This window comes from Panthera pardus, unplaced genomic scaffold (genome assembly GCF_024362965.1).
Source record: "Panthera pardus isolate Hobbes unplaced genomic scaffold, ASM2436296v1 HiC_scaffold_22, whole genome shotgun sequence".
Lineage (NCBI taxonomy): Eukaryota > Metazoa > Chordata > Mammalia > Carnivora > Felidae > Panthera > Panthera pardus.
In genome coordinates, this window is record NW_026526788.1 from 56,791,913 (window position 1) to 56,806,687 (window position 14,775).

Consider the following 14,775-nt stretch of genomic DNA (forward strand, 5'->3'; position numbering starts at 1 on the left):
TTTAAAGCATATGTATTCCAGGCACAGAATACCCTTCTCTTGTACACACTTCAGTTTTCTTTTTTTTTTTTTTTAAATTTTTTTTTTCAACGTTTTTTATTTATTTTTGGGACAGAGAGAGACAGAGCATGAACGGGGGAGGGGCAGAGAGAGAGGGAGACACAGAATCGGAAACAGGCTCCAGGCTCCGAGCCATCAGCCCAGAGCCTGACGCGGGGCTCAAACTCACGGACCGCGAGATCGTGACCTGGCTGAAGTCGGACGCTTAACCGACTGTGCCACCCAGGCGCCCCACACTTCAGTTTTCTAAGTTTCCCTTCTCCTATCCTATGGGGTAGAGGGCACCCACCTTTTGTCTGATTCTGAGAATGAGAACTATCTCTCACCTAAAGACTTCAGACTAACTATCTCTCACCTAAAGACTTTGAGTAGCAGGTCCTATGATTGGTTTACTCACTGAAATGAGAAACAGGAACCCTCATTTATGGACTTGGATGCCTGGACTATGCCTGATTGTGGCCCTAAGGGTGCTTCCAGTACCTGACAGTACTTGACCCCCAAGATCATGTGGAAATATCTTTTCAGAGATTTCAAATATACCCAGTCCTGATGGCAGCTCCAAGAGAATGAGAATAACCCCATGTTTTCAACCAATCATAAACGTTTGCTGGCATTTCTCTACTCCTGAAACCCCAGGCCAAAAAGTCTAACTGGCTTATATGGCACACTGACTTGCCCCATATCCTCTTTCTGGTTCCTCCAGACAAGAGCAATCACAGGTTCCTCTGCTCCCAGAGCCTTCCATCCTCTTCTGAGCTAATATGGCTCCAGGCTGCAACAAGGAATTAGCAGACACAGAACACAGAATCTGGCCCTAGAGGCTTATAAAACAGAGAAGGAGACACCAAAGGCTGAAATCACTTCCTTGCATTTCCTTTCATCCTCTCCTGCAGAGTATGCTTCACCAAAACCACACCCTTCCTGTGAGACCCCTATCTCAGAACCACTGAAGGCTCTTGCACTTATTTGTAGTTATGGAGCAGAGCACTGGGGGCACTGAGTGTGCAGCTGGTAGCCCCTACTGGCAGCTAACAGTTCAGGATGGCACAGCACAGGGTCAGAGCCACTGAGGTCTAGAATGGGAGAGGTGCCGAATTAGCAGTAGTTTACAGGAGAGAAACAGGCTTAGAGCATTAAGTGAAGGGCTCAAATTTTCACAGGGAAGTAGTGGCAGGATTAGGTCTGGAATCCAGTTCTCTTAACTCCCAGTCCAAAACTCTCTTTAATATGATATATGTAAAATCGTATGTGCATGTATTTATGCCTATATACATACGCATGTGCGTGGGTGTGTGAAATTTTCATTTGTAGAAGGTTTCATTTCACCCACATGCTCTAATTTGATTCTCACAATAACCCCCATCTGACAGGTAAGGGAGCCGAGGTTTGCCCAGTTAAATGGTAGCAACTGGATTCATATCCAGGCCTTCTGAGTCCAGTTCCCTCTTCTTTCAATTGCATGGCATTGTTATTTGATCTCGGTGGGCATTACCAAATCCCTCTTCAGGACTCCTGTGGAATGAAATTCTCTTTTTCTCTATTCCTCCTACATTCTCAACAAAGCCGTAACACAACTCATCAAGGTGGTGACGAGGTGGGGCACAAGACGGCATAATTGGAATGTATGTGATATCAGTAGCCAGTGGGAGTTGCTTCAATCACTCTTAAGGATGGAAACAAGCAGAAGGGCCAAGGTGTGGCCAGGTTCATAATCCTGGAGGTAGGGACTTAGGGTGGGGTAAACAGGGTTGGAGGCTTGTGCCCTCGGTTGGTGGGGGAACAAGCTCATAAACTGATCCTACCCTCTGACTACATCTCCTCCTGTTTCATGGATTTCCATCTGTACCATTCTTATCATAATCTTAACAGGTGTTTTAGCAACATATTATCTTAAAAAACTGAGAAGACTCTGCTTTGGAAGAGCATCTTAGAGATGTCAGAAAGAGAGCAATTTTTTTCCCTCTTCCTCCCCAACGAACTAGAGTCCTGAGTTGAGGAAAAGGAACACAATGGGCATTTACTGCACACTTATTATGTGTCAGAAACTTTACATAGATTACCTTATTTACTCCTCTCCACATGAGATGAAGAAACTGAGACTTGCAGATTATGTAACTTGTGCAAGGACACACAGCCAGCAAATGGCCTGTTGGACTAAAGCATTTGGCCAGTTCCTTCCACGCAGTACACATGACTTTCCAACGCTGGGCAGGCTCAGTTCCTAGTCTCACTGGCTCCACTGGACCCTGAATATCACAATCACTGCTGAGGTGTCAGCCCTTCTGCCAGAAGTAACTTTGCAGGTCATTAGTGAGTGGCAGTGGGAGACTTGAACATATTCATGGTCCTCAGAAAATCAGACCCAGGGTGAGAATTTGTGAGCTGGAAGGGACCCTACCAAATATACAGCAACACTTGAATTTTGCAGATTAGAACACTGAGGCCAAGGGATTAGGATTAGAGGATCTGCCCAGGTCAATAATTATTTAGTGAAGCTGGGACCAGAACTGGTTCTCCTGCCTGAGATGAAGGCCAGGAATTCAGCACACTGGTCATGAACTACTGGGAAATAGAAAGAGAGTGGATAAAAGACTCAAGAGAATCTCCTAATACAGGTAGGATTGAGAGGAAAGAAAAGTAGATGCAATGTACGTGCAGCCAAAGAAAAGAGCCAGTATGTGAACCAAGACTGAAAATACAGATCTAGGGTGGCCTGAAGAGACTCAATAAGTGACTTCCCAGATTGTGTTTTGTTCCCATTGCACATACAGTTGGAAGCCAAATGCAAGCCACCAAGGTTGCAGTGAAACAGCGAACAATTATAGCGCAAATAGTTGTGGGCAGCTGTGGGAGTGCAAGCCACCTGCTCCAAGTTTACAGCTTTGTTAAACTTGGTAAACATTAAAAATGCAATAGGAATGCTCCCAGTCTGTACAGCATCCCATACCCTGCCTGGGAGGCCTTACTCGGGGAGCTGAAGTGGCCTTGCCTGTGACCAGGCTCTTCTCACTGTGGCCTAGAGCTGTTTTCTCTTGGCAGAGGTCAGTGTTGTCAATAGTCTCTGGCAGAGATGGAGGGAGGTAGGGAGTATCACAGAATCATATATTTATAGAGTTTGAAGGGACCACAGAGCCCTCAAAATATAATTTCTCTTCAAACATTCAAATAAGGAAACTGAGATCCAAGAGGTGATGGATCTAAAGTTATACATTTAGGGGCAGAACAGACTCTTGAACTCTGAACTTTCAACCCTTTGTCTAGTGCTCCTCCTTCTAATGCCATGAGGTTTGTAAATGCTGACAAATAAGGAGTTATAGCATGACAGAATGTTACAGATGAAAGGGGCATGGTTTTCAACTATCAGAGTTTTTGGTTGTCACGTGACTAGGGGATGCTATTGGCATTTAGTGGGCAGGGACCAAGGATGCTAATAAGTAGCTTGAAATGAGATTACCTTTCATAATGAATTGTCTTGCCCAGATACCAAAAATGCCCTTGTTAAGAAATATTGTGTTTACCATTTGACTCCATGGTTGAGGAATCTAAGCCTAGAGACAGGGAGGGGTTTGAGTCAGCAGTCCCCTGATTCCATTCCACTGAGCCCCCAAATGAATTAGCAACACCAAAGGGGCAATTCTAGCTCCTTCCCCTCCCAGCTCCTGCTGCACTTGTTCTGAAGCTATTTCCAGGTTTGCACTTACTTGGACTTCAGGCCCTCCTGTCCATAGGGCTGCAATAGATACTGGTGCACGAGCTTGTCCCTGAGGGTCCCGGCCAGTTTGATTTTCTTTCTTGATCGGTGCAGGTTGATGATAAAAAGTGTAATGGACCCTCGAACATAGTTGTGGCTGAGAAGGAGAGAGAGAGAGAGGGAGAGAGAGAGAGAGAGAGAGAGAGAGAGAGAGAGAGAGAGAGAAGGGAAAGATGGAAATAAAGTTGTCAGTTAGTTACTGCTAAATAATTTATAGACTGCACCAAACAGGACTGCCTCAGGAAAGGCCACTTATTTTATAGTTCTTGGTCACCTACACCTTCAAAGACAGGAAGGTCTTGTTATTGTGGCTTCCTGCAAAGAAGATACCTGCTTCCCACCAAACTCTTTTTGTTTTTGTTTAAATGTATTAAAATGATTTTAGAAAACAAAATATCTTTTTTCTGAATATGAAAATAAAACATGCCGATTGCAGAAAAAAAGGAAAAAATACAAAGACATACAAAGAAGAAAAAGAAAATTATCCTATAATCCAAATATCTTGAGATATGATAAAATTTTGGTAAACATCCTTCCAGTATTTTTTGTTTTATTATTTCAATATTAATTCAAATATTTACAGAGTACTTTCACACATACATATACATTTCTCAGTTTTCATTTAATTGGGACCATATTGTTTCTTCACTTTGTGAACATCTTAAACATATTCCCATGTTATTATGTTATTGTATTTCCTTCTATACTTATAGAAGAATGCTAAATTCTTCAATCATAGTAATGTAACATAATTTGTTTAGTTAACCCCCTACATTTGGGGACTTACATTGTTTTCAAATTTTTGCCATTTCAAATTACATATTCCATTATATAAACTTTTGCATATCACCATTATTTCGGATACAATCCTGGAAGTTGGGCACGTTAGGTCAAGGGGAATGCACATTGTATGGTTCTTAACCAAATCTCTGCTTCATTTCCAGTGATGCCCCTCCCTGTGGGAAGATTTTTTGTCCCTGCTCTGTTGAACCCTAGAGATTACACAATTGGCTTTGGCCAATAAAATGTGCTGTTAAAATCTTTGGGCATAAGCTTTAAGAGGCAGCCTGTGTTTTGCCATGTGTTTTTGCTGTGTCACAAGACCATCGATGTTCATGACAGAGGTGACTCTATTGACCTGCATCCTGGAATGAGGAGGATGTGGAGCAGAGCCACAGCTGAGCCAAGGCAGACAAGTAGCATGAATGAGAAATACACTTCCTTATGGAAAGCCGTGGAGATTTGTGGGTCCTCCATTATCATAGCATCACCTCACTCATCCTGACTGATACACACATTTTGCTAATATTGATGTTAATTCTCTAGAAAGCTTATACCAATTTGCTCTGTGCAGCTATCTATAAGTGCACCCATTTCCTCATACCCTTAAGAATAATGGATATTAACATTTTAAAATACCTTTCTCAGGCGCCTGGGTGGCTCAGTCGGTTAAGTGTCTGACTTTGGCTCAGGTCATGATCTCACAGTTTGAGTGAGTTTGAGCCCTACATTGGGCTCTGCTGACAGCTCAGAGCCTGGAGTCTGCTTTGGATTCTGTCTCTCTCTCTCTGCTCCCCCTACCCCCCAAAGTGAATGAACATTAAAAATAAAATAAAATAAAATAAAACACATTTCTCAACCTGAGAGGTGATAGTGGGATTTCAATGTTGTATTAATTTGTATTTTTAAAACATTCGTGCAGAGGTGCAGTATTATTTTCATTTGCCTGCTTGCCATTTCATCTCTCGTGTGAACTGACTATTCATGTCCTTTGCTCATTTTCTATTAATTTATAAAAACTATTTACTAAAGATGGTGATCCTTTGTCTGCATGTATGTTGCAAAATTTTCCCCAGGTTTCTTTGGCCAATTCAGTTTGTTTATATTTTATTTTGATGTATAGAAGTTAAAAACTTGGGGCACATGGGTGGCTCAGTCAGTTAAGTATCCTATTGTTGATTTCAGCTCAGGTCATGATCCCAGGGTTGTGGGATGGAGCCCTGCGTCAGGGTCCACACTGAGCATGGAGCCTGTTTAGGATCATCTCTCTCTCTCTCCCTCTCACCCTCCCGCACTTGTATGTGCTAGCTCTCAAAAAAAAAAAAAAAAAAAAAAAAAGTTAAAAACTGTTAGGTAGTCAAATTTATCGATCTTTTTGATTTCTGCTTTTGCTGTTTACCTAGACCAAGATTATAAAACTACTCACATTTTGGAATCCTTTTAAACCAGCACAGGATGTTCAGAAGCCTGGAAGAACTGTATGCCTACATGCAAGAGCCTTCCAGCATGTATCAACAAAACTATAATGATTTCCTTCTTTCTTGTAGGAAAAAAGACTTTGTTTCTAAGGGGTCCCCTAGGGCCCCATCTGGATGGGTTAATGAGAGGAAACAGAAGAAATGACCCAGTCCTGCCTTCAAAGGAGGATTTCAGAGAAACTCTAAGTCAACTTTGCCCAGAGGAAAATATCATTCCTTGCAGAAACAGCATCCCTTACCCTCTGGGTCACTCACCTCTGCTTCTAAAGGTGCTAATGAAGAGTTGAGTGACTAAGGGCAGGTCAACATGATAACTTGGGTTGCTTTTGTTTTGTTTTGTTTTGTTTTTTAATAATACAGTTACCAGGGCTCATCCTGGAGATGTTGATTCCATCCATTTGTGATGGGGGCTAGGATATATACATATATATTTAGGATATTTGGCAGATGAGTTGGGTTTGGAAACCACATGCTTAGAGTAATCCATTAAGTTTATTTATGAGAATAATTCCCAAAGTATATTCCACTGACTGTGTGTCAGATGGTTCTTCTTGCATCTGTAGGAGGGCACATTATTGTGTTCAAGGCTTTCTGGATGCCTGCGCTGATATTCTGATAGATTGTTAAATGACTTCTTTCTGGCTCCTCCTCCTCTGGTCCTTCTTCTCAATATTCTGAATCATGTGAAGTAACTTTTAGAGCCAACTGAGTAGGTCAGAAGAGAATGCCCATTTACTGAGCAAACTTGTGTCACTAGAGCTCAGAAGAGAGATGCTGCTAGCCTGTGTCAGCGTTACCATCGTTAAAAGAACACCAACTATATTCCATTGGTGGGTGGGCTTTAGGTTTAGCTTAGCTGAGGAAACTGAGGCAAACACCATTAATTACAGGTACTCTGGGCTTCAGAGTGTGAGCAAAAGTAGGCATGGATGGGTACCAATTTTGCCAGGCTGTGGTAAGCTCTTTTGCTAACTACCAGCAGATAACTTTCTCAAAGGCTAGCAGTGGAGGAGGGAAAGCTGTGTGCTTGCATTTACAAGTTTCTCCTCTGCAGAGCTGGGGCAGAATGAGCCCTGGGAGACTGCAGAGGAGAAGGGTGGGATGTGGGGAAGTGGTGGGTGGGAGGGAGACCTGAAATCACAGCATAGCTGCAGGGAAAGCTGTCTTTTCAAGCTGCTTGGCAATGGTCTGATTTCCATTTACATAGTTCCCCTGGGGGAGAAAAACCTGTACTGAAAGCCAGCTCACAGACCAATGTGCAGAGGCTCTCACAGAATGCACAGAGCCTCCTCAGGTAGGAACTGGCATTGAAGACTACCTCAGCTGTCCCTTTTTCTGCCTGGCTGATGGGCAAAGGCATTAGGCAGAGGTCTTCTGGCTGCGAAGCCACATTCTTGGGTGGAGACTGCAGCACCAACCTGAGAGTACTGTGTCAAGAATACAGATTCCTGAAGAATATGTATTCTCTGCCCACAGAAAAGTAAGCTTGGAGGAGTATCTGTTCCCTAAGAAGATGGGGTCTGACAGAAAGCATGGCTGACAGGCAGTTGATCATCTTCTGATGTCAAGTCCAGGTGACTTTTGGTTCTCTTAGCAAATGTCCCTTTCTTTCTGGTGGAACATCTATCTTACTCCAAGTCTCATTGTGGTGAGACTTTTTCACCAGCAGACAATCCATGCATCTGGAGTGCATCTTTTTGGCTGTTCTTTTGCTGCCTGACGTCTTCTCTGTGATGCCATGGGGGTAGGAGGAAGTGAGTCAGGGAAGGGAGGCTCAAAGTGGAGTATCCTGGATATAAGAGGTAGGGGACATCATATGGAGAGGTGCATCTTGACGTCCAGATAAAAAACAGTCACCGTTCTAGAAATGCCTCCAGTGAAGCTGAGAGACAGAGGAAAGGGAAGAGAAGACGGTGCTTTGGAATCCATGGTCCATTTCCAGTGAAAGTCCATGTGTTTGAAAACTGGGTTGGTCCATTGTCTCCAAATCTAACTCAAAGTTTTTGGGTTCGGTAAAAGTCAGGCCATGTTTTGCCAAACATTTTTTCCCCTAATTTCAAAGCCCCTGTGTATTTTAAGGGAAATTTAATCCACATGTTTCTGATTCATTTACACTTAACTCATCAAAATATTGTTTTGTAAGAGCTATTTGATGTCCAAGAAGCCTCAGGAACCTTTTTTATGAGTCTTTAAAAAAATTCTTCTAAAAAACAGGAAGTCGTGTTTTGCCAATAATAAACAAACTTGAACCCCAAAAGGCTGAATTTTGCTTCAATATCCACCAGGTTCCAATTGGTTCTGAACTTGGCTAAGGACCTCAACTCCTCCCCAGAAACATACATTGTTTCAGCAGAATGGTTTATAAAAACAAGGTTTCCCAGTCAAAACTTATTTGTTCTCTGAACAAGAAGACCTAAGGCAAGAACTGCCACGCTGCCAGGCTCCTCATCTGTTAATTCTAGGAAAGAAGGCAGGAAAGCACCTGCTCGTGTTGGTATGCATACCTAACTTTTTATCCTAAATCCAGCCTAAAACACAACACTCTCCTAGGTCAAAACCAAACCACAATGCAAAAGTCTGCCAGGAAGGGCAAGGAGGTATTCAATTAGAGGTTGCATAACTGTCCATCAAGGAGGCTGTAAAAGGAATTTCTGTTGTATAGGACACCAGACCAAAAGATCTCTAAGGGTTCTTCCCAAATGTAAAATTGTTTGTATTATTAGTGTTGTTAGTTGTGTATAGTACAAATATCTGGCAAGATGCCTGGCATGTGGCAAGTGTTCAATATACATTGGAGTGTAGGAGTTGTTTGAATAGACACTCTCTTTGGGTCGTTCTGCTGATAAGTTTATACTTTCTCACCCAATCCCTGTTTTGGCCAAGGATATATATTTTCAGAGTACTGGTCAAGATTGAATAGTGGGAAGCCAACATGCCCACTCTGTGACCTTGACCTCATTGGGTATGAATAAACTAAGTGAATCAGTAGTGTTTCCTCATGACTGTTGTGGAAGATAAGAGGGCACATACAGGGCACATGGCTTCCCAGGGAGAAGGAGCAGAGACACTTGTCCTATCCCTGTGCTTACCTGTCTGGGGCATTGAACATTCACAGAGATGGAAGAGACCTGCAACTTCAGTGAGCTCAGTGCGTCCATCGTGGGCTTACTTTTCTAATAGGAACAAAAAGGTCTTCACCCCTATTATTATTGTTAAGGCCATATGTGCAATAGATTAGTCAAGTCTTGTCTTTCTTTTTTAATGGAGAAGAGGGACGATACTGACAGGAGCACAGCAGCACTGTTTCCCCAGCGAGGTTCGAAGTGAGTTCCCATAGAAAGTAGAGGTGCACTGGTGATGTAGGGAGAGTATTAAATCCATATGATTTTAGTAACTTGTTTGAGGTCTCATGCTAGTGAATGGTAGAATAATTAACCACTCTACCACACCACCTCCTTCAGGATGCTGTGCTGATATCAAAGGGGAAGAGAGACTAGAACTGGAAATCCTCAGTGATGTCTTGATGCCCTATGTCTGCATTCATTCATTCATTCATTCATTCATCAAACATTCACTGAGATTTTCTTCATGCCAGTCACCATATTAGACACTAAGAATAAATAGAACAATGAATGAGACACTGGCCCTGAGTTCACGGTATATTTGGAATATTCGTGATAACTTCCCACAAGAATGTCAAAGAATGTCAGGATAAGCACTGAGATGGGACTACGTGAGGAGCCCTCTGTGAGGACACCCAGATTCTGCTAAGCCCATGACTACTGACATTGTCCCCCTGGTTCCTCAGACCCATTGTAAACAGGGCACAATTGATGCTCTTCCCAACAGAGACAAAGGTGCCAAGGGTAATTTTTCTCTCTTGAAGCTGGGGTCCGCCTTTTGAGTGATTTCCTCAGGGCCAGGGTGGAGACACGGAATACAATGTTTCCTTGTGTGGTGATCAGATAACTCCAGCCAAAGCCATAAAGTAGTCACTCTCTGTCAGGTATTGGATTGAGCTTCCTGTTGAGCAAAAGGGACGTTGAAAGCCTCTGGCCTCTGCCCAAACCAGCCTCCTCTCATCCACAATAGGCACTTGTATCTATAGACAAGACAACTGGCCCCTGGCCCTGCTATGTTCAGAGTGATTCTTTGAAAAACCTTATCATGATAAATTAATTGGCTTGGCTCTTCTCTCATCAAGGAAGGGGAAGGAGCGTCTATTGTAATCTGACCACTGGAGCTCTTTGTGCTATCCACTGCCCATGATCAGCGCCTGATAGGCCCACTGGAATGAAGGTCTGGCTGGAGGTGCTTGCTTCCTCCTCCCCCTCCCCCATCCCCAGGGTTTCTCTGCATTAAGAGAAAGAGTTCTCTTTTTCCAAGCTGCCTACTCTGCTCCTTACATAGGAAGTGATGTAAGAAAGCCATATTTGGTCAGATGGGTTTGGCCTTAGGCTCAGTGTTCAATTTTTACCTTATGATCTTCATGTTTTAAAATATTTTAGCTGCAAAAATTTATTTATCTAATGATAATTCTTTTTTTGTTTGTTTACAGACAACTGTAGTGACAACCAGTGCTTCAGATCAAAAAGAGAAGGATTACCACACTGATTGTTCTGAGTCTAGCCCTGTAAAAAAAGGAAGACTAGATTTTATTAACCTCTTAACATTTAAAGTAGCTGGAAAGATTTCTGAAATTCTGAAAATGGTTCTAAAGCTGGCATGACTACCTTTGGGCACTGCCGGCTTGGGACACACTGGTCTAGGGCTAGCTTCCTAGTGGTATAGCTCTCCAGCATGCACCTTAGAAATGTAGACTTATTTCCTCAAGCTCTGCCGGTGGATCAGAGGAAAAAAATTTTATATCTCTAGCCTTGGTTCAGGCATAGGTACACAAAAAATGCCTCATGGGCATTACATCAACTGACACAGAGAAAATGCTCAATAAAAATTTGTTGGATGAAGAAGTAAATGAACAAGTGGCATGTATTTTTATGAACTTTTTGTGCATAAATCCTCTGAGAGTGAGAAAACAGTTTTACTTGGAAAAAAGCTCTTTATCAGAGATCATATGAAACCCGCAAAAAGCAGGAATAACGATTCCAGAAGCAGTTTACAGTAAGTCTTACAGGGGTCCCCAAATGTTATGGAATTTTAAGAGGGGCCCAAAGCCTGAAGCCCCTTGTGAGTGGCTTTCTGTGACATCTTCCTGAAGACTTACTTGTGGTGGTTTGTGCAGTGAGCATAAATCCTTAGTTTGTCCCGGATCACTCGGCCTGGCCGTGGCTTCCGTTGGAGCCCAGCCACATGCACAGCCAAGACCTTGGGGCCAATCAGGCGCTTGTAAAGGAGAGAGAGCCAGTAGTCCTGAGAAGAACAGAGAGATGGAGAGTCAGAGAAAGATACAAGTTGAGTGTCCTGAGTAAGCATACCAATACCAGAAACCACTTCTTACCAGGGGTACAGTGAACCACAACTAATGAGATCCTAATCCTGTAAGCATGTCAACCCAATGAAGGGCTCACCTTGGGTTGATAATGAAATGGGCATTGTCTCAAGTGGCCTTTTCAAATGACCAAATGGGGTAAGTGGGGTGGACTCGGACCAGCCTACAAAACAAATGAATCAAAGTTTTTCACATATGAAATAATAACCTGGTATGGCCTTCCATTTTTAACTTTCTTTTCCTATGACTTTACTTTCATAATGGCCTATGACCTGTATTTAACTGTAGAATAGAAGATTTCCAATCTTTAGAATTGTCATCAATATGAGAATCCAAAATGTCATCCTCCAAATATTGTCACTAAAGGCGATTAGTGTGGTGAGGGGAGATGAAGGTCCTCCAGGCAAAAGACCAGGGTTCTGGATTCCAGCGTCAGAAACACCAACAGAAGAATGTTTGCAAACCATGGTGCTAATCCTTGGTCATTCTCAATAGTTCTAAAATAAAAAGAATAATTCTAAGATAAAAGAATGTGATGCTTTTAACCACTCCAGCATCCATTTGTAACTGATTAATAAATACTCAATCTGTGGCCCACACGTATATTTGAACTTACAAATGCCTATTCACTGCTGCCTTAATTTCTATGGCACTTGCTATTATCATATTTTGTTTTTACTCTTGATACAAGATATATGTTGTATTTTGTACTTGTTTTGTATTTGCTCTTATATCCAATTATGGGGCAATGACTTCAGTGTTCATAACTCGTCATGTAAAAAAGGGGTTCCTAATTTGTTTTAGGGGCTTCCTCGCCCCTCTCTCCCCCTCCCAGTTCTGGAATTCCATAATCATGCCATTCAGTGCATTGACGCTACTCAAGGCCTTAAAGACATCACGCGTCTTTTCTCAGCCTTCACCTTTCCAGGCAGAAACCTTTTAATGATCTTCTCTTTTTTTCCCCCTCTAGTGTGGTCATCTATAATGTCAGCTGCCTAAAAATGTCTGTTGAAGTGCATAAATAAGGATAAAGTCTCAAAGCCCCTTTGCCACCAGAATAGCTCTAAATCTGCCCTGAGTAGTGAGCTCTAAGCCTTGTCCAACCATCTACCTTAATTCATACTAAGTGTCCTCAGAATGGCTGTTAATTATGGCATCTTAATATTTAAAATGCCAAGTATTTTATCATTGTCAATCATATAAATGAAAAAAATCGCGGTTCAATCTGCTCCTATTTGACTATAATTTCTGTATTTTTGATTTGAAGTAAACTTCATGAAGTGATAGTCACCCAATTTCCAATGGGATATCCACTTTTTTCACATTGATTTATAATATATCTTTTAATATTATTAGTAAGAATCTTTGGAATGTATATGGAACGAATATTCCACCCAAATTTGTAGTTTACTTTTTATCACTTTTTATGATTTTTGACATGGCCAATTTAAAAAAAAATTATAGGAAAATATATCAATCTTTTGATTTCTTTCACTTCTTTTAGAAAGCCCTTCCTCACACAAGGATCAGAATAATCTTCACTGATATTTCTTCTAGTTCTTTTTATAATTATTTAAAAATTTAACCTCTTAATTCATTGAAAAATATTTTGCTGTATGGTACTAATTATTTTCTAAATTAGTCTACAACTAGTTGTAGCATCATAAAGTTGATAACCTATTCCTAAACCCATCTTTCTCACATACCAACTTTTATATATATGTAAAAATATATAGATATATAATATATGCATTATAATTTGTAATATATTATCCATTTTACATCATTTTCATTATTATAGTTTACATTTCAGTATCTAGAGTTTCAAGTTCATTTCATTCATAATTTTTCTTTCTTCATTCAAACTTTTTTTAATTAGTCATATCCACTTATTTTTCCAAATAAACTTTGAAACCATTTTTTGTAGCATTTGTTGTTACAGAGAAATTTGAGGCTAGTGTGAATTTTATTCTATGTTTATCTAGCCAGTTTATTTTCTTTCTTTTATATTCTGCCAGGATGCTTACAGAAGTCATGTTTTATTCTTGATATCTGAACTTTTACCAGGACTATGTCACTATGGATTTCCGCCTTAATTTGCTGATATTTGGGGAGTACTTTTGTTCAGGAAGACTAAGGCCTTTTTTTAACCTGTAAGAATTTTCTTTAAGTATAGCTTCGAACTCTTTTTCCCTCTGTTTGCTCCAATCTTTGGTTTAGGAATCTGGTAGCCTTCCATCCTTAGTCCTGTACTTCTATCATCTGCTTTCTCACTGGTTTTCATTTTTGCTTTCACTCTGCAAGAGGACATCTCAGGTTTGTCTTCTACATTTTCCCCAGGATCATTTCTGTCATCTGCCAAGTGCAATGAGTATTTTAATTGTTATTACAATTTTACTTTCCTTGTAATCTTGTCTCATTTAGCTTACCTGACTGGCACTCATTTAAAAAATTTTTCCCATTTGATGTGTGCTATGTATGTGTCTTCCATCAATTCATCAAATCGTTTCCAACAATTTTTCATGTACATAAAACTTACATGAGAGTTCGGAAGCATATGAGAACCCACCACCCACCTGAAAAACTACCATAATACCCACATGATGGCATCTAGTTATGTGATTCTTCCCTTTTCCATTTTTGTGTTTTTCATTCTCTTGCTTCATATTTTAATTTTATCCATATAATTGCTCCAAAGCAATATATTATTTAATTTATTAGCTTTATAAAAGTGGTATCATGCTGTATATAATTTTGTGTGACATACTTTTTCACTTAACATTATGCTTCTAAGATTTATCCAGGTTGTTATATGTTCATTTTCAATATTTGTTCATTTTCAATATTGTATAATACCTTACTGTGTGAACATACTACGGTTTATTTATCCATTCTTCTGCTGATGGATATTTGGGTTGTGTCCAGATTTTTGCTGTTATGAACATCGTGGCTTTGAATATTCTTATTCCTGTTTCCCAAGACATAAGAGAAGAAATCTGGAGCAGTATTGCTCCAATCGTGATTGGAAACCAGCAGCAGCCCCAGCACCCAGGTGCTTCTCAGAAATACACATTCACAGGCTCTATCCCAGACCTATTGAATCGGAGTCTCCAGGGGGTGGGGCCCCCAAACTGTGGGGCTCTGCAGGTGATTCTGACATTTATTAAAGTGAGAGAAGCATTGTTCTAGAGTACAGACCTAAGAATGGAATTGCTGTGTCATACACAAGTACACAAATATCCAACTTTACAGGTTAA

At 41.0% G+C, this 14,775-nt stretch overlaps 1 protein-coding gene across 2 annotated transcripts in view; it reads right to left on the bottom strand.

Annotated features, from left to right (window-relative positions):
• Positions 1 to 14,775, bottom strand: part of HPSE2 (heparanase 2 (inactive)) — a 677,801-nt gene that overhangs the window by 21,300 nt on the left and 641,726 nt on the right. Inside the window, exons 10-11 of one of the 2 annotated variants that reach the window (XM_019459090.2) lie at positions 11,294 to 11,439; positions 3,762 to 3,908 (exon numbers count right to left, since the gene is read on the bottom strand). In XM_019459090.2, the coding sequence (XP_019314635.1) occupies positions 3,762 to 3,908; positions 11,294 to 11,439 (293 nt within the window). The remainder of the gene's footprint in view (positions 1 to 3,761; positions 3,909 to 11,293; positions 11,440 to 14,775) is intronic. The other variant, XM_019459091.2, reaches the window with a different exon arrangement.